The 19962-nt window shown below is 35.4% G+C and overlaps 2 protein-coding genes across 15 annotated transcripts; both read right to left on the bottom strand.

The window, feature by feature from the left end:
* Positions 1–5345: 5345 nt before the first annotated feature.
* Positions 5346–9544, bottom strand: LOC148872956 (Pyruvate kinase family protein). 3 transcript variants are annotated; one of them, XM_088968357.1, is made up of 3 exons: positions 9108–9544; positions 6791–7252; positions 5346–6547 (listed from the first exon to the last, which is right to left on the bottom strand). In XM_088968357.1, exons 1-3 carry the CDS (start codon positions 9396–9398, stop codon positions 5735–5737), a joined length of 1566 nt encoding a protein of 521 aa, XP_088824483.1. In that variant the 5' UTR covers positions 9399–9544; the 3' UTR covers positions 5346–5734. The 3 variants fall into 3 exon arrangements, with proteins under 3 accessions (XP_088824483.1, XP_088824484.1, XP_088824485.1); XM_088968358.1 differs by having other exon boundaries at positions 9150–9544; XM_088968359.1 differs by having other exon boundaries at positions 9174–9543.
* Positions 9545–13444: 3900 nt separating this feature from the next.
* LOC148872955 (uncharacterized) lies at positions 13445–19369 on the bottom strand. 12 transcript variants are annotated; one of them, XR_016107677.1, is made up of 8 exons: positions 19021–19353; positions 18892–18942; positions 18614–18665; positions 17800–17858; positions 17274–17319; positions 16580–16654; positions 13856–13969; positions 13445–13742 (listed from the first exon to the last, which is right to left on the bottom strand). XR_016107677.1 is itself a non-coding variant. In XM_088972018.1 (7 exons), exons 1-6 carry the CDS (start codon positions 19084–19086, stop codon positions 13944–13946), a joined length of 300 nt encoding a protein of 99 aa, XP_088828144.1. In that variant the 5' UTR covers positions 19087–19353; the 3' UTR covers positions 13445–13742; positions 13912–13943. The 12 variants fall into 12 exon arrangements, 6 of the variants coding, with proteins under 6 accessions (XP_088828144.1, XP_088828140.1, XP_088828142.1 ...); XR_016107678.1 differs by having other exon boundaries at positions 13886–13969; XR_016107680.1 differs by having other exon boundaries at positions 13912–13969.
* Positions 19370–19962: the final 593 nt, after the last annotated feature.

The following is a 19962-nucleotide window of genomic DNA, read 5'->3' as shown; positions in this document are numbered from 1 at the left end:
TAAACCATCAACCTGAAAACTGATGGCCAGAACAATTCCATTTCCAGGTCATTTTTTAAAACCATGGATACAATTGATTTTAGATGCATTTCTTCTTACTTGTAAATTGTAGTAGGAAAATAAATTTGCATTGCACCTGATTGTCGATCATATTGTAAATTGTACTGCAATAATATATTATTGTTGTTTATATATATATGAATATATGTATATGTGAATAAATATTAAAATTAAATTTTATTTTAATATCTTATTAATAAATACCTTGTAAAAAATATTCTCAATTTCCCAGGCTTCATGTTTTTCTATCAATGATCAGGTGGCCAACATCTTTATTAAATCTCTCAGTTCAGTGGCCCATGTTCCACTCTTCTTTGTAAAATAGTAGTACATAGGTAGGTAGCCCTACGCCCAAGTGAGACAGGACGTAACAGATAAGAGAAGCTCACACAGAAATAGAAACTTTTCAAAATTAAAATTTTGTATTCTGCCTGTTTCTGTAACCACTCGTGTAAACTGATGAATGTGTGTGTGGGTGTGGGTATGGGTGTTTTTCTTAACAGACTATGAATTTGGTCTATTCACTGTTGATTCTGTTTTATTTATAAAATGGATAAGGGCATTATTAAAATACATAAGGACAAGTGGATAACTCCCTAAATGCTGTTGCTCCATAAGAAGAACAACCCTCGATAATACTAAAGTTGGTAAGTCTACTCATCAAACCTATTAATTGTCACTTCCTTTGTTGTTAAATATTTCCATATAATGTTTTTAAAATCGGACCTGACTGGACGGTAGAACCGAAGAAATTGGGAATTGGTCATTTGAATGATTTTGTTTTACCTCAATACTATTGATTTGATCAGTAAATCGTTGACTCAGATGGTTGAATTATTGAATTGTTCGACCTGAGAATGATTTTTGGTTATTTTTTGTCAGAATAGATCATTCATTTGGACCAAATAATCAGACGGTTCAACCCAGGAATCGAACCCAGATCAGTTCCCTATCTGATCTGGTTTTAAAATCCTTGTTTCCACATGATATCAGCTTCTTCTTTCTTTCTTTCTTTCTTTCTTTCTCCTTTTTGTCAAAGAGCATTCATACAATGGATAATGAATCTCTTCAGTCTTCAATGAATGAGAAGTGCTCTGTGCATTAGAATCGATACAATGCAAAGACGCAACCACTGGTACAAGAGTGGCTTTCAATTTCAATGCACGAGGCACAATAAATGTATTTTTTTTTTCTGAATTTAATCTTTGCTAAAGGAGAGAGAAATCTCCAAGAACTATTCAAATCAAGCTGCAGATTGAACGGCATCCGAACGAGTCTATCTCTCTAATGTTAATATTCCAAGGGATTTACTTTCTATCTGCAGGGTGATTTGTGGGGTCAAGTTACCCGAAATTATAATAATAATAATAATAATAATTAATGAGACCAAATTCAAATATACACCAGTTTAATCCATTAATTTTTATATTCATATCATTCCTATATTAGCATTAAAAACATAAGTATTGTTATCTTATTCTTATTAATTTTTTAGTAACAAAAAATCTTAGTTTAAGTAGATGGTATATGTTAATGATGCTTTGTTGTGTAAGGTGGGGTGAAGAATTCTTACAAAGGAGGATTGTGATTATTAGGGGTATGGGGGGAAGGGATCCATCGATTCCTGAAGTAGATGAATTTACATTCGTTAATTCAATTCTCTAAGAAATGAGAATTTGGGTGTGGAACTTGTAAGTGAACTGCTTCCACACTCGAGAGTGGAATGAAAACCTGTTAGAAGCTCTCTTTCCTAATGATATTCAGGTGGCAATCAAAAAGGTTGGCGTTTCTACACTGACTACGCAGGGGGTGAGTGGCTTTGGGTGAAGGAATGAGCTGGGCAATTTACTGTTAAATCTTGCTACACCATGTTAGCAAGGTTCAAAATATCGATACAGTCCGATATGCCGATAGGGGTGTATCAGGCAGTATCGGCCTTTGCTCTCTCCCCTTTTTTTAGTGAACCTAGTTCAGAGGGATCGGTCTAAAACCCTTCTACACCCTGAACCGGGTTAAACCCCAAAACACCTCCTGTAGGGGCGTATTAGGAGGCTTCCGATATAATACGTTTCGGATGATGCAAGGTTTTCTAGAGTTGCGGGAGCGGGCCTTTTGGATGAAATTTTGGAGAGCTAAAATCTATCCTTGTGTGCATCTGTTTCTTTGGAAATTATTGCAAGGAGTGGTGTTTACCAAGAAATTATGTGGATCGGAGTTGTGTCTTTTGTAATGGAGATATAGAGATATAGAAAGTGGAGCATTTGTTCTTATCTTGTGTGCATTCTGATACTACTTGCGATGATTCAGTGTGCTCTTGGCTGAAAAACTTTATTATATCTACTAACTATAAGGGTCAAACTGGAGTTCATTTGCTGCAAGTACGTGCACTGGTGCTTTGGACAATTTGGCTGACAAGGAACGAGTGCCAATTCAAAGGAAAACAAGTTCAACCTATGGAGTTTGTGGAACAAATTCGGAAATCTATGCATGACTTAAGTTTTGGAGTGCACCTATTGTAACAAACCCGGTTGATGTTTAATGTCATCCGCCAATGGAGAATGGTAGATGTCTATATCTGGTTTGATAGTGCTTTTCATTTGGGACTTGGTGTAAGTATATAATGTTCATTAAAACCATAAGAGAACAGAGGGTGTCAAATCAATACTATATGGATGCTTGCAATGAGTTCATAACTCATCGGACGTTTGCACACCTGCGATGAATTCATACCTGAAATAGGTTGCGATGAGAATTAGTTTATGCAGATCTACGATAAATCTTAGACACACGTGAACTTGTGATGAGCTTTAGACACGTGCAGACCCGTGATAAACTTCAAACAGGTACAAAATTGTTGTAGATCGGGAATAAATATTGGAAACACGTGCTTCTTTAAATTACACGCATGGCGGGGCACCCCGTGGTCCTAGTAAAGGCGAGCAATACAAATAATGACGTCACCTACACCACGACATTTTCAAAAAGAAATAGCATATATAGAAAATCCTTAAGGAAAAAGAAACCCTGTCTTTGAAAGATCTTGCTAGACATGTAGCGAAACCCCAATGATACTCTCTTAATAATCAACATAAATAAAAGTCATTCTTCTTATAGCCTTAGCTTTTCTCTTTATAAGTCCTCTTTTAAAGTCTTGGATTTTCTCTCTATAAAAGGGGAGAACAACTCTTCCCTAAGAGGGAGAGATATAAGATAATCTTGACCTAGGGTTTCTCATAAAAAGACCCTCCCATCTCCCCTCTTTTCTTCTCTCTTCCCTATATCCTCTCTCTTTTCCATTGCCTTTTCCGAACCTTCGAAAACTTGACCAACCTCCATAATCTTACTTTGACACCAACACTTAGAGTAGCGGCTTGTGTGGCCATTGATAACCAATTTCTCATTGCAAGAGCTTGTTCTATCAAAGCGGTAGATGCATAAACAACAAAAATGCAGGCTTTACTTTTGGCAGTGGAGACAGCAGCCGATTATTATGGGAGAGGATTCAAATGAAGGGTGATAAGGTTCCAAGTCAACAGCACCATGGAGATGGAGGCATATATTGAGCGATGCAAAGATTATTGCTGACTCGCATTGCCTATTGTCTTTTTCCCATGTTGGTGGGACCGTTCGATCCAATAACCGGAACCTGACCGGTCATAATTTATTAGAGTAGAATTAGAAGTTGGGGGTAAAATGAAAAACATTTTTTTACTTGTTTGAGAAGTTGAATCAATCTATATATATATATAATGAAAACCAATTTTAATCAAAATAATTAAAAAATCAAACCAAAAATTTTAATTTGGTTATTTCAATTAACTTAATTCGATGTCAGTTGATTTTATTAAACTGAATGCTCACCCACACCTAGCTGAGGAAGGCAATGTTCCCTTTCCCTCTTCGATGCGTCACACATCAACTTATACCAAAGCCTAAGTGCACTTTGGTTACTTGCATATTGTTCTATTATAACCTTAGCTCAGCGGCTTTATTAGCCAAAAACAAACATTAAAATCAAGGATAATAAAGCAACACTCATGCAGGATAGGCCTGTAAACGGTATCTGGAAATTCGTTTCCGAGTTTCTTGGTTCTACTTAAATGAATCAAATTCGGATATTCAATCAAATAAATAGTTGAATTCGAATTTAATTGTTATATCGATTATTTAATCAAATCAAATTCGAATTTGACTTGATTCAATCCGATATATATCTAAGCGGATTATAATTATATATATTAATATATTATGTAAAATTGCATGCATAACCCCATTATATCTTTGTTTCTTTAATAGTTTGAGGGTATAAAGGTAAAACCATTTTTCCTTATACATTTTTCAACAAAACTTCTCTATCATTGGAAAATCTGGCGCATCCTCTAACAAATCCCCTTCCCCAAAAAATCATCAAAACTGTCTAAGAAATCTCCTTTCTCATTTGAAAATCCAACTCTAAACCCAAGACGGAAAATCTCTAACCCTCATAGTTGACTTCTTCTATACTTCTCTTCTGTGTATTCTTTGAAGAGCCAAAATGGCAACCAGAGTTGAGAAATCTTACTGCTGCAACATTCATTCACAAAGTTTAATGCTAATATATTTGTAGAGGCAAAATGGTGAATGAACAAGTTGGAGAAACCTCTGATGATGCTGCAACATTCTTCACAAAGTTCAGTATTATTAGCAGCTTTTCAGCAAAGATAGATATTCACATTGAATTAGTTTTTGTCTAAGATGCGGTTGTTGTGGACAAGTTGGCATGGATGACGAAAAGCATTAGCAGCAATGGTAGATCAACCGATCAATTAAGGCCAGATTCTGACTTGTTCTTTTTGCTTTCTCTTCTATAAATTTTTAGTGTTTGTAGCTTTTTGATTTCTTCTTTTGCTTAATCTTTACTAGGGGAATGGTTGCCGAATTTAGGTTCAAATTCGTCAAAATTATAACTACTATTTTTTTATTCTTAGTAATATTTCTGTATTTTAGTTCACAAACAGAATAGGTAACTTGCTTTTTGGTTTGGAACAACAAAATTTTGCTTCAAGTGCTCATCTTTCATTTATCTCAAATTTCTTTGTCTTTATTAGAATTAAAATTTTATGTTTTATGCCGAACCTAAATAATTGAATTCGAATCAATCGTATATTCGATTATTCATTCAATTTCGAATTCGATGGATATTGAATCAAATTCGAATATTTATTTATGCAATCGAATTCGAATTCGGTTATATCCTTTACACCCCTATGCAGGACACAGGAAAATTAACATTTGGAGAGAGAGAATTAATAAAACAATTGTCCAAGAGACAGACGACAGTCTAATAATTTGAGCAAAAGACATATGAAGGTTGTCCACCTTATACCTAACCAAGAACAAAACTTGGTACAAAGTTAAGTTTTTTGACGACTAAACTTTGCTACAAAACTGTGCTACCGCCACATTAAAAGTATCGATAACTCTGTTTCCAAGTTTCCCGCAGAATAACTAATACCTAGATTCTAGAGAATGAATGAACAAGCCAGGAAAATTACCACAAGCATTCCACACATGCCCAAAAAGAAGACATAAATCACCAGAATCATCATTTAATGTAAGCACTGCCAGCCATTAAACTGCAACTAACACCCTTCTCTCTTTCAGTATCCACAACAAACTGCTCCTCAGATGATCATCACTTCACTGTCAAAATCTTGATAACAGATGCAGCTCCAACTCGATGCAGTGCAACAACTGCATCCCCGGGCTTGCAGAGTCCCTGCTCTTTTCCATGTTGAAGGGCAAACTCTAGTGCTTCCTCAGTGGCTTCTGTATGAGAAGCCTTTGCAGATCCTACTTTTAAAACAGGCACCAACCCTCGGAAAATAAGGCTATGTCTTGCCGGAGCTTCATCACTGCAAAACCAAGTGAAAGAATCCGTCTTTATCTCAGGTACCACCACAGATAAGATTGGCATAGCAGGCCTATATTTGGCCACCAGCTTTGCAGTACTTCCCCCTCTTGTTAGAACCAAGATCAGAGCTGCTTTTGCAGTGTTGGCTGTACGTACTGCAGAGGAAGCCAAGCTCTCTAATGGGCTCATGGGTACTGGTGCAGCTTCCATGATCCGTTTAAAAACTCCCCCATAATCAAGAGAGGACTCTGCTTCTATGCAAATCCTGGCCATTGTCCGAACAGCAAGTTCAGGGTAAGCTCCTGCAGCTGTTTCCCCGCTAAGCATTACACAATCTGTGCCATCAATAACTGCATTGGCAACATCAGTGGCTTCCGCTCGAGTAGGACGTGGAGACTTGATCATAGATTCCAACATTTGAGTTGCAGTGACTACAGGTTTTCCCTGTATGTTGCATTTGTAAATCATCACTTTTTGTGCTAGAAATATCTTCTCAATTGGAATTTCCATTCCCAGATCACCTCGTGCCACCATAAATGCATCAGAGTTCACAAGTATGTCATCAAAATTAGCCACCCCTTCTTGATTTTCAACCTGAAAAATCACAATCGAAATAAAAAATTTTAACATTCTGAACTGGACTTTCATTAATTGATCATTATCTACAATCCATGTGTTCCATAACCACAGTGGCAGGGGAAAGTGAGGCGTGGAGAAGGTGCTATATGTAGTGATAATAACAGTAATAATAAGCGAGGGCATATGATCAGCAGGGATTAAAACTTCCTCTATATTTTTCCATGCATAACAAGCTTAGGGCCAGCAACATTAACAGACCTTTGACATGAGAAGAATATTTTTGGCATGCTTCCCAAGCACCTTTCGGACCTCAACAAGGTCTGAACCTTTGCGTACAAAGGATAGAGCAATCATGTCAATCTTATTGGGGACCCCCCACTGTAAGATGTCCTCCTTGTCTTTCTCTGTCAGAGTTGGGAGATCTACAATGACTCCTGGAAGATTGACATTTTTCCTTTCACCAAGAACTGCAGAATTCTCACAGCGGCACTTAACCAAACCCAACTTCCTGTCAGAAGACAGAACAGTGAGTGTAACTGTGCCATCAGAACATAGTATCACACTTCCCGGCTTTAAGTCCTCAGCTAATTTTCTGTAGCTCATGCAAATCATGTTCTCATCACCCTTGATACTATAATCGGTAGAGATGGTTATCTCTTGACCCTTCTTCAGATTAATGGGCTTTCCATCCTTCAAAAACCCAGTTCGAATTTCTGGTCCCTGAAATATTGCAAAGAAAAAGTTTAGGAGATAATGAATTGTAAAAAGGGTTCAATCGTACTGAACATGGTAAAACACAGCAAGGTCAACCTGGGAATCTAGGACAAAGACAACAGGCAACAGCATACTGAAATAAAGCAGACCTTCATCACCTCATAAATATAAGCATTATGATGCCTTGATTGAAGCAATATCAATTAAATAAATTGTTGTAAACCTATTATTACAAAAACATGTAAAGTTTAGAGTACTCCTAGAGAACATGAAACAACAAAGCTAATAAAATCCAGATGGCATCCCATCTTAAATCTATGCCTTTTAAAATTTTGTCAATGCATCAATGCAACAATCCCATTCCATGATCTCATATTCATTTGTTTAGAAATAAAAACTTGTTTCTTATGAGTCCAATCATCTTCAACGCTTTAATTCTTCCATAAAACATGGAAATTAGAAAATTTTAAAGCCTCTAGGTGTAGGAAAATAAGAGCAATATGCTAATGGCAATAGCTTTAACCCAAACAAATATGAACAAATTATAGAGATTAATGCTCATATGATGACAGAAAAAGAACCATATAAAATCTTCTAAACAAAAAATAAAAGTGCAAGACAACTAGCCTATCTTGCAATCCCACCATCCCAGAAAGTTGAAACAAAAAGATAACAGAAATGTATACAACAAGAAAAAGAAACTTTGGAACAAAATTTTGGTAAATTGCACAAAGGGAGATTAACACAATGAGGAAAGACAAACAACTCCACCTCCAACAAGAACTACTACGAAAACAAATATTAGAGACCAAAACAATTCAAGAAAAACTACTAAACTTGTGTGAAGTTCAAAATGTACTTAGCAAAGCTAACAAGATACAAGAGGTTAATCTATGTTGTTTACAAATATTTGTTTCAGAAAATTTTTTAACGGGTTTTCCTTCATAATTTCTATTACCCCAAGTTCTTTAGTTCTTCTAGAAAAACATGGGAATGCAATGGTTGGTCGAAGAATTTTGAAATACATATGGATGAAACAGTGAAACAAAATAGATGGCCTTAATTAAGTTTCCATACATCAAACAAACACATAATAAAGATTAGCAAATCATATTAAAAGAACCATATAAACAGAACCGTTTGAAAACATTTAAAAAGAAAGGCAACATCAAACAAGCACACTAATGCCATACTCGTAAACAAGAACATTAGAAAAACTTAACACAAAAAATGGAAAACTTGGCAGAGAGATTTTAGTAAATCACATAAAGGGGTAGGGAATACAAGAAGAAAAGGACAAAAGAAAGTGGCATACCAAGGACAAACCAAAACAAGACAAGAGTAATGGACAACAGATAAACAAACAATGTGGATTGAAACAAAAAGACACTAAGGGAAGAAACAATAAAGGCCAAGAGAACAAGGTCAGAATTTCATTTCAAAAATAAAACTTTTTTGGTCCTAGAAGCCACACACTGTCCTCTGGATTCACCACAGGATACTAACCAAAACAAAACATAAGTCGTTTTAGGAACTAAAGAAGAGAAGAAGTGAACACATTTATAAATTTTATTTAACTCTCGACATGAATCAGTTCTGCATGATCATTGTTCCTAAAAAGCTGAGGATAATTGGCCACTTGGCTCTCTAACACCTACTAAAATCAAATAAAAAAAGTACATAACCAGAACAGAGCCAAACTCTGCTTAAAAAAAAAAAAAAAAAAAAGATTCAGGAACAAAACAAAGCCCAGAACCCACAAACAAACATAGGAAGAAAAATAACACCCCTAAAACTAACAGCGCATCAGCCTAAAACGAACAAACCGCAGTAGATAACTAAACAAACACCTGCAACGGACCCAGAAACCAAAAACGCGACAGAAAGCAGAAAGAAGCAAAACCCAAATGGAGGAACACAATAATGCCTTGGTATCCAGCATGACGGCACAGAGTATCCCAGTGTTCTCCATGGCGGTTCTGAGGTTATCAAGGGTTTCTTGGTGATAAGCGTGAGAACCGTGAGAGAAGTTGAAGCGTGCAACATTCATGCCCGCTCTCAGCAACTTCTCGATCATAGGCACTGACCTTGAAGCAGGACCTAACGTACAGACAATCTTTGTTTTGGGCCTCCGCCTTCCTTGCATCGCCATTGCGGAGAAAGCTGCGAACAGAGATAGCTTCAGAGAGGAAAAGCCCAAGGAAGAAAAAGAATACCAGAGAAAGGAAATTCCTCTGGAGCTCTGGTGGTTGTGGTGTTTGAATGTGTGTTTTCGTGTTTTGATGGGATTCAAGGTCTACACGAAATCTGTCGAAGGCGGGGACTCCGTCGATTTTCCAGGTTCTGCTGTCGTTTGATTGGTCTTTGGACGGTAGTTACTTTACATGAAAATAAAGCTAAAGCTGTGGACCTGTGGTCTGAGGCGGCCCCATGTTTCTGTGGCGCCCACAAACTACTCTCAGCTGGGTCCCACAGGGAATTCCAGTTGGCCAGAAACCCATATGTACACAATGGTTCTTGCCCTCATTAGTAGTTTCCGCAAATAGATGTCCAAATCAGATGGTTGAAAGTCAACCTGAGATCTTGAAAAATGAGAAAGGTGGCAAGTTATGGGAGGATTAGACATTAAATAAGACCTGCCTCTCCAGACGCAAAACACCCCCTGTTCATTAAAAGCTTCCTCCCTGGAAAAAGCTAAACAAATCCAAGGACCAAGGTGTGTGAGGTGTGTGATCACACCCCAGGTCATTAGGTCAAGAGTCAAGACCATTACATAAATGCAGCCCATTGGTTTGGTTTGGCCCATTACTTTCTTCGTTTTGCTTGCTTGGAGGGGTGGCCCACTCATGCCCACTTTCAAGTTTCTATGGATTTGTGCTGGATCTCATGAGAGATTTTTTTTTTAAGAAATAAAAAGGAAAAAACAAGAAATCCAGAGAAACGAGAAACAGAGAATCACTACTCCACCATCAAAACCTCTACCTTTTACTTAATGAATTCAGAAACTGATAAAATCTGATCTCATGAGAGATTGGGAGAATATACTTATTATTATTATTATTATTATTATTATTATTATTATTATTATTATTATTACCGAAAGGGGCTACACCACAAACAAAATGCAAATCAGGTAGTGCTGAATTACAGGTTGGTTTTTATTTTTCAATTCAACTGAAAACAGAGTTCCACACACATACTGCGGAATGATGCCAAGGCTGCGTGGGACGAGGAATGCGAATCACACACTCTTTAGACGCAAGGGTAGTAGCAATGACAGATCTCTAATCCTACTTGCAAGAGTTGTTGCATTCCTCCTCGTCTCAGCTAGGTTATTAGCACCATTCACTAATATGTATTGACAGTTTTCATCCAATCCGCCCATTTATTTGAGTGGTTAGAAATGGATTAATCATCCATTGAATCAATTTAAATGGGTTAAGTCATATTAGATTATGGATAACCATTAGATTAATCACTAAAGATATAGATATTAATTTTTTAGGAATAAGTTGACTGTAATCCATCTCAAAAATCTGAAATTACAGCCCATTTATTTGAGTGGTTAGAAATTGATTAATCATCCACTGAATCAATTTAAATGGGTTAAGTCATATTAGATTATGGATAACCATTAGATTAACCACTAAAGATACAAATATTAATTTTTTAGGAATAAGTAGACTGTAATCCATCTCAAAAATCTGAAATTACAGCCCCCTCCTAGTCTACTATAGCTCTGCCACCTATAAATCGCATCCTACCTATGGATTTGGCATCAATTCACAATCGGGATTCATTCCACCTGGGTGGAGCTGAGATTTCTAGGGGTGGACTGAACAATAAAAACCCCAAATTCTTAACCTTTCTTTTATTTTCTTCATTTAAATGAAATAATTTATAATTAATATATTTATTTTTTATTAATTATTGACTAAAATTAGTTTGTCTCGAATCAACACACTTCACTCAAATGATATAAATCCAAATCAACCTGACCCGAGTCTAGATCAATTCAGTCCATTTCAAATATAAGCAGATTTGATCACCACGGCCCGATTCATTTGGATCGGTCAACCCAGTCCAATTCAGACTAAGGCAATTTAGATCTGACCTGACCCTAAGCAACTTGATCCGCTTGCTTTGTCCCCCAGTTCAGATCGACCTGATCCAAATCTGCACAACCTGACCCGAATTTGGACCGGCATGATATGTTTCCCTCGATCCGCTTCAGACTAATGGGTTCAATCACAAACCCATGCACACCCCGATATGAGCTGAGTCAAGTCAAACCACCATTAACTAAACCAATCTGATCAGGTCCAACCAAACTTATCCGAATCCAAATGATTCAACCACTCTTGATGTGATTAGCTCGAAGACAAATCCAGTTAAATAGTTCAAATTGGTCTGACCAATTTAAACCTAAGCGGTTAAATCAAACCTGAAACCCGAACATAGTCAAATGATTTCACATGTGTAAAAATAATACGCATGAATTAGTTTTTAGTTTTAAGTACATAAATACTAATAGATTTGCATGGCTTAAATTGGATCAATGCGGGTTTGGGTTGAACCCAACCCATTTAATTTTATATAATTCAGTCATTACTCATTAATGAATTGACGGGTTAGATGGATTAGGTTAAAGCTCAACCCAAACCAAACCAAACCCAACCCAATCCGCGCAATTGCCACTGCTAAGTGAGAATACCACCCCATTCAACCATTACTGGCTTGAGAGTTGAAACTGTTTGAATCGGTGTGGATTATACGAACCAATGCTCATTCTATATCTACGGTTCAACCAAAAAAAAAAGCTATATTGAATGAGGAAAGAGAGGATATGAGAGGTCCTCTCACCACAGATCATACATCTCTCCTCTTCCCCTATTTTTCTCACACATGTATATATTTATTTTTAAGTTAAATCATTAAAAACATAATAAATCAAAATTAATTAAACTCTCATGAATCTTTTATTACCTCATAAAACCTATATTTACTCTCTAATAATGTCATTCTTAAATCTCCGGGAAATTGTTAAAAACTCACCATGAGTTTGTAACGTAACTTCACAACTTTTCAAAATGTCTAAAACTCACCATGTCAGATGTTAAAGAGACTAACGGCTGTTAATATATTATCAATTTAACCTTCATAGAAAAATATAAAATATATACATATATTTTAATATTTAGATATGAAATGAGGAAAAAGTTCAAAAAATATTTTCAAATATAAAATACATAAAAACACAGAAATTGAAAAAAAAATATAAAAAATTATAGAAATTGCACACAAAATAAAAAATTTATTTTCAAATTATAGAATCTACAGAAATTGAAAAACAAATTCAAAAAATAAAAATTGTAGAAAAAACACCAAAATGATAGAAAAACACAGAAATTGCAAATAAATAACAAAAAATACAGGAAATTTTAAAGATTGTAAAAAATAGAAAATGTAAAAAAAAAGCCGAAATTATAACAAAACATTAGAAATTATAACAAAACAATAAAATGTAAAAAAAAAATTGAAAAATGAAAAGGCCATTTTCCTCTAACTCGCCATTCAAGGGTGATTTGGTCATAAAAACTGTTATTTATGCTGATGTAGACACCTCTGTTAAGAAACATTAATGGTGCGCTAACGGCAGGTGAGTTTTGGAAAATAAAAATTTACTGACATGGTGAGTTTTAGACATTTTGAAAAGTTGTGGTGAGTTTAAGAGAAATGCTGAAAACTCATGGTGAGTTTTATACAATTTCCCTAAATCTCCAATATTTGTAACATTTCCCCTCCCCCACTAAACCTCTCTTCTTTTGGCTCTCTCTAATAAAATAGGGGTGATCAGATAATTGGGGTAAGACAAGGGTCAACCCAAATATAAACCCTATCTATCAAAAAAATAAACCCACTTTATGCTGCTTTTCACCCCATGCCCCCCACCTTTCCGTCTTCGAGCAACTAGACCTGCATGCTCATGGGCCAGGCTCAGGCTTGGCTTCTGCCAAATTTTGAATGGGGCCGGCCTGAAGCCCATGGCTTTTGCCAAAATTTTGAATGGGCCCAGCCCAAAGCCCAAACCCGGAACAAAATTGAGCCCCATAATTGTGTAATTGACTTCCTATCAATTACGCTCACTGAAACCAAAATCCATCAAGCCATATTCTTAACCCTAATTAGACCACAGCATTAAGCAACATTGTTATTTATTAAACAATAAAAACACCTACAACATATACAGTAATCCCAAGTAGTACCTGTACATCTTTTCTTTTCCTTCTATATGTATATTCGCCAGTCGCTCGCATAGCATGCCGGAGGCATGGGCTCTCCAACTCTTAATAAAAAAACAAAATTTAAAGGGTGGAGGAGGTTCTTGACTTATGCATCTTATCATCTTGTGAAGCAGCCGGTGGCAATGATGAAGATGTGGTTGCCGCATGATAGGATGAAGAAACAAGCTGGGCTAGTGCTGGAACTGCACCACCTGAAAAATCCCATGCAGATAGTGATAAAATTTGAAGTTATGAAATCGGAGCAAATAACAAAAGTAGATTGCTGCAGATTCTCAATAGCACTAGGGATTAGAAACATCCATACAATCATACGGTGATCTTTCAATTTACTAACACTGGAATTTTCTACAAATATCTCGCCTGGAAATGGCCCACCAATCAGGGATTCAGGGTCAGTGCTCAAAACAATCCAGAACATCTACATAGAATCAACATGCATCAGTTTATTCTAACCATCCAAGCAATTGCATTGCATAGTTTGTAATACCATTGGCTACTAATTTCCATCGACTATATTTAAGAAAGGAGATTAATATTAGCATGACAACCAATCAATCTGCATTTTGGAACTAATCAAAAAGATGGTATCAATTTAGAGACAATATAATTGTGTCACCGACTCATTTGAGGCAAATAATCACCAGGACAATTTCCATCTATATAATATTTACTAGACAAATGAAGATAGCAGCTACAAACACAACACTTATGTGAATGGACTGGACCGTTATTTTATTTTATTTTTTGATAAATATTGGACCATTATTTTGTCACCAATATTTTCTAAATGATGCTTAAATGTTTTATCTAATTTTGCAGGAAGCAAAAAGGTAATGCCTTTAAGATCTATCTGCAGAATATGTTTAAGGTCTACAAACATAGATGCAATTGTAGGAGAAGATTGAATGTGCACTGACATAATTATTATCTACTAGTTGATGCAGAAGCTGACGAGTCAATTTTGAAAACTTCTGAAATTTTACATGTTCCCGTATTTTTTGAGCAGTAGGGATATTTTCATCATTTTGACCAGTCCCATGTGGGCCTGGTCCATGGTATCTTGTTCTTCTAGTCTAGTAGGGTTTATCTTCTAATTTTCAATTTAATTGCATTAGCAGGTGCAAAGTTGTTGAGTTTCGTAATGCACAAGATAGGCAGTGGCATTTTTGTAATAATGATGAGCAGAATTCCAGCCACACAACACACAAGTCACTCTATAAATAGATGTATTCTCTTCTTTTTTTTTGATAGAACAGAAGGCACTTAAGTTCAGTGTTCTCCTGAAGACGTCACATTGTAGCAAACTCTAGAGCGATTGTAGGTCCCTTGGAATAATTCCTTAGGGTTTCTTTCTCTTTCTCTTTCTTTTTCTCTACCCTTTTCCCCTTTATATATTTCTCTCTTTCTAACTTGTGTCAGTTTATTCTAGCCTAGCTGGTACTAGGGAAAAATGTAATTTTCATTGACAAGCAAAATGAAATTACCACTGAGTTTCCAATGTTACTAGAATTCATGTTCTGTTCCTGAGAAAGAAAATGTTACCAGCATTCTGCACATCATTAATTTGATCATCATTTAGAGGTGTTCCAGAACTTTTGCAAGTGCAGAGATGTAGTGGTGCTTAATTGGTTGTGATGAATTAGGAATAAGTACCTTTATTGTAACTTTTCTAAGGAGCTATCAAGCTCAAGATGGCGCTTAAACCCAGGACAATCGGCCATAGGAGGTTCACTCAGATGTGACAGGGGGAGATTCTCAGGGAGTCCAATTGGTTGTGATGAATTAACTATAGCAGATAATATGGTTCTAATCAAGGGTTTTCTATGGGCATTAGGGAGATTCAAGGACCCAAATTGTTATTACTAGAGGTGTGGTGTCAATTGAATAGATTTGGTCCAACCCGATCCAGTCCAATGTGAGTCCACTTATAAATGGACTGGACCCAATCCAGTCCAAATCCAATATAAACCAAATCCAATCCAATCCATTAAAATGTAAATGGATTGGATTGATCCAATCCAAACCGAATGAAATCTCAAAAATTATATAAAAGCACTTTTAGCATTGAAAAAGCACTTTTGTAAAAGCACTTTGATAAAATTATTTTCATAAAAGTGCTTTTACAAAAGCACTTTACTGAAAGTACTTCAGATAAGTGCTTTTGTGTAAAAACACTTTTCGAAAAGTACTTCCATAGACTTGTATAAAAGTACTTTCGTAGAAGTGCTTTTGTAAAGGTACTTTCGTAAAAGTATTTTTATAAAAGTACTTTCGTAAAAATGTTTTATAAAAGTACTTTGGTAAAAGTGCTTTCGTAAAAGTTCTTTCATAAAAGTGTTTTTATAAAAGTGCTTCTATAAAAGTACTTTCATAAAAGTACTTCCGTAAAAGTTTCTTTGTAAAAGTGATTTCATAAAAGTGCTTGTGTCAAAGTACTTTGTAAAAGTGCTTTTATTAAAGTGATTTTGTAAAAGTGCTTTTATAAAATTACTTATATAAAAGTGCCTTCATAAAAGTACTTTTGTAAAAACGCTTTCGCACAAGTATTTTTATAAAAGTGCTTTTGTAAAAATACTTTTCATAAAATTACTTTTACTTTTGTAAAATGTTTTCGTAAAAGTACTTTCATAAAAGTGATTTTATGTTATTTTCAGTTTTGATTGATTTCAAATTGGACAAGGGTTTGGCCTCATGATCGGATTATTAGAAATTTAGCATACGTCTAATTCAAACCAATAAGAATACAGACCAATTTATTTTGGATTGGTCCGACCCAATAATTATAATGGACCTTCCAAATCCGATTTGATAAGGTTTGGATCGGATTGGAACCAAACCAAAATCGGTCGACTGACAACCCTAGTTATTACTTATTAGGTGGATGCGAAATAGGACTGAAGGTCCTTGGAGCATGGTAATTTTGAGTTGGGAGGCTAGAGCCTTGGTATCTTGGTGAACAGATCATTTACATCACCCTCTTCTTTAATCAATGAAATTTGTAGTTATTGATCCAAAAAAACAAAAATACTTTTTTACATGGCGACTAAGGTTTGCTAACCCATTTGCAAAAACTCTGCTTAGGGGAGAGGGTTTTAGGCCTGCCCTGTATTGCCACGCCAAAAGTCTGGGTTAATGAACTATATTTTAATTAACACAAATTGGTGACAGTAATGCAGGCATTTAATCCATTGAGAGAAGTTGGAAAAGAAAACACTGATCTAATTATTTAGTATGATTGTAATTCTGTGGAAAAGACGGTAATGCTGCATGCTAGAATTAAATAATAATCTCTAAGGCTGAAGTTGCTGAAATGAACAACTAATTGATTTGTATTTTAGTGGATAAAATTATTAAATAAAAAATATTTAAGGGTATAGTCATCTACCCAACTTCAGCTTCAGCCATTAAAGGAGTGCACAAACCTCCTTGAAAACTTATTCAACAAAAGATAAAACAATAAGCTTTTAAGTTCAACCACTTCAGCTGTTATCAGATGGCCCCTAAGAGTTGGTAACATTTTATGGAGTCAAAAAAAGTATAAAATATAAATTACTGAAAATAACAATTAAATAAGCAGATGCATCAAGATACATAAACTATATCTACTTAATCTTCTTAAAAATCATGCATCCAAAGATGAAATAACAAAAAAACTGTTTCTTTTTCATTCAAAAAAAAAAGACGAAAGCTAAATAAACCATATACAGTGGGAAAATCCTAACCTGCTAACCCAGCACAAGCTGAAGAGAAAACTATTACAGGTGGAGCCTGCATTCACATGAAAAATAGCATGTAACCATTGGAAATATTGATCTTTGTAAAAAACATGTCAATATTTTTACAAAATAGAGGCCTTTTACATTTGCATCCAAATGCAAAATTAGTTGAATATTATATTCTCATAAAATCAATACCTTCATCTTACTTCCATAATTTGTCAATTCATATATCTCTTGAAAGTTTATATATATATATATATATATATATATATATATCTTGAAAGATGTTTGAGTATCAAATATATCAAGTTGCTCAAAAGATTAATGAAACTTTTAATACTCAAATACTTGGGATAGTTCCTCAACACCGGGAAAAGGACATTTCTCTTCTATAGCGAGGTAGGATTTTAAGTTTTAATAGACCACCCATCAAAGGCATTAAAAGTTAATGAAAATCAAGAACTAGATTAAAATAATATTTCAAGCAAGTTTGAGCATCCAGATAAATAGGATGTATTAGAATACTTACACCTATGAGGAAATGTAACCACATAGGCCCTTTTACCCATCTTTGAACAATTGGCATTGCTGCAAACAGAACATAAACATCAAGACAATTTAAAAATTAAATGCCCTCTGTTTTCTTCATGCCATCTCTATGATCATAAGAAACCGATATGCAACATAATAGAAGAAAGTTATTAAAATGTTAATAAATATAAAAAAAATAAGAATAGGAATAATGACAACAACAAAAGTTACAGTATCAGCACAAATGTAATTTACTTATATAGATAACATCAAAACTTTTTTTTATGAATATAACATCAAAACCTTTTGAGCTATGACATCAATAAATGTAATTTAATAGTTATGTTATTAACATATTATTTACCACCAAGATCACTGCATCAGCATCTTAATGCATCACTTCAATATTCATTTTTCTTTTCCTATTCTTTAACCAAAAAAGTGTAAGGAAAACCTTGTATTTTCCAATTTAGTCATTAAATATTGTATACTGAACATTGTTCTTTTATCCCATCAGATTGGTTCCTCATATTTAAGGTTAAAACAATTAAAACACTGTCTTCCCCTCTATGCTCTATTGAGGTCAATCTCTTAGGAGAGAAATGTCAGTTTATTCATGTTGTTCATTGTCTTTCCTCCAGTTTGTTATGTGCTTTATCAATTCCATAGAATTAAACTTAATATACCCATAAAAAGAAAAACAATTCCTACTCAACGTACAAAAATACTATTAGCACAAGTCAAGCACTTTCCAAAAGTTAAAAAGCAAAAGAAAATAAAAAGAATGAGAGAAGAAAAAAAAGCTAGCATACCATGGTTAAATCCATAGAATGCGCTCGCAGTGCCACCGACAGCAGAACCAATCTAAATTGCAACAAGAAACAAACATTTAGAGGAACCCAACAAAAGGGAAAATGAACAAATCATATTGCATGAATAGTTTTAACAAAGTATGATCAATCAAAGGCATCAAAGAATCAGTAGGAATTAGATATATATTTGAGGAAACAGATAAGGCCCAATTTCAATCCAAGCCCAAAATTAGAAAAATAAAATAAAATAAAAAAGAGAGAGAAGCATCCGAACCCACCATAGAAAAGCCATCCCTGATTAAAGGCGGAACAGTCCAGCTACTAGTTTCCTGCCATCAATCCAAAAAGGTGTTAGGAAAATTGAGAGAGGAGGAGAAGGAGAACAAATAACGTTTCGGCTTCGCTACCATCTCCTTGGAGAGAGGACCAGCACAGTGAGGACATCTCAAACAAGGATTGTTTGAATCCTTCATCACGCAATGAGTCAGCCTTCACTGCCCTTGCACACTTGCACTCGACTCGCTCTGACTGAATCCTGTTTCCTCTAAGAAGCAAGAAGAAAAGACCCTCTGTGATCTGTGAAACCAACAGACGACATCTGTGACATGAGTTAAGCACAAGGAAAGAAGCAACACTCCCGTCCTCAGATGGCTAGATAGGGTTGATCGAATTTGGATCCGCAGATCGCTCCTTAAAGCCACATCCCACCGTGTTGGAAACATTTCCATGAATGATAACATACAAGGAGATGTTCCCGATGTACGGATGGACATGCTGTGAAATCGGTGCTAGGAGCGCTGAGTGAGGAGCTGATCCGGACTCGGGTTGATCATGGGCCGGGCCAAGTCGGTCTTTGGGCTTATATATATCATAAGAATTTATATTTTATATGATACATAATGTATGTATAAAAGCTAGGGAGAATGAGATTCAGCCGAGGGGGTGTCAGCTAGGAATTGATGCCAATTCATGGGCGGGTATGAATGCATAGAGTGTGATCTTTTGACCTTTTGAATGTTTATAGTTCTCCAGTGAAAATCAGAAATCTGCATTGGGCATATCCATACTTCTCCATAATATGATATACAATATTGTGCCATTATATATATATATATATATATATATATATATATATATATAGACCACTTTTTTATCATAGCTATATGGGGTAGGAATGGCAACGGGGCTAGTTCGAATAGGGTTTTGTAAATTTTAGACTTTATTCATCTCTTTAAATTTGTTAATTTCTATTTGTCCCAAAATCTGTAGTGGGTTGGATTTTGATAGTCCAAACTCTCCTTGTACATGAAAATGTAAAACCCTTCTCAATCCTATTCTCTCCACATGAA

This window comes from Nelumbo lutea, chromosome 2 (assembly GCF_056320005.1).
Source record: "Nelumbo lutea isolate HS-2025 chromosome 2, American lotus-T2T, whole genome shotgun sequence".
NCBI classification, from domain to species: domain Eukaryota; kingdom Viridiplantae; phylum Streptophyta; class Magnoliopsida; order Proteales; family Nelumbonaceae; genus Nelumbo; species Nelumbo lutea.
This window is presented reverse-complemented; position numbering and strand designations above follow the sequence as displayed.

Coding starts and splice junctions, on each gene's coding strand:
- LOC148872956 (XM_088968357.1), bottom strand. CDS start 9,398: ATGGCGATGCAAGGAAGGCGGAGGCCCAAAACAAAGATTGTCTGTACG. Junction 7,253..9,107: donor GTCGCGTTTTTGGTTTCTGG/GTCCGTTGCAGG, acceptor GCAATATTTCAG/GGACCAGAAATTCGAACTGG. Junction 6,548..6,790: donor ATATTCTTCTCATGTCAAAG/GTCTGTTAATGT, acceptor GTGATTTTTCAG/GTTGAAAATCAAGAAGGGGT.
- LOC148872955 (XM_088972013.1), bottom strand. CDS start 19,086: ATGAAGGATTCAAACAATCCTTGTTTGAGATGTCCTCACTGTGCTGGT. Junction 13,970..17,799: donor GGTTACATTTCCTCATAGGT/GTAAGTATTCTA, acceptor GATTCTATGTAG/ATGTTCTGGATTGTTTTGAG. Junction 13,743..13,911: donor GATTGGTGGGCCATTTCCAG/GCGAGATATTTG, acceptor GGGATTTTTCAG/GTGGTGCAGTTCCAGCACTA.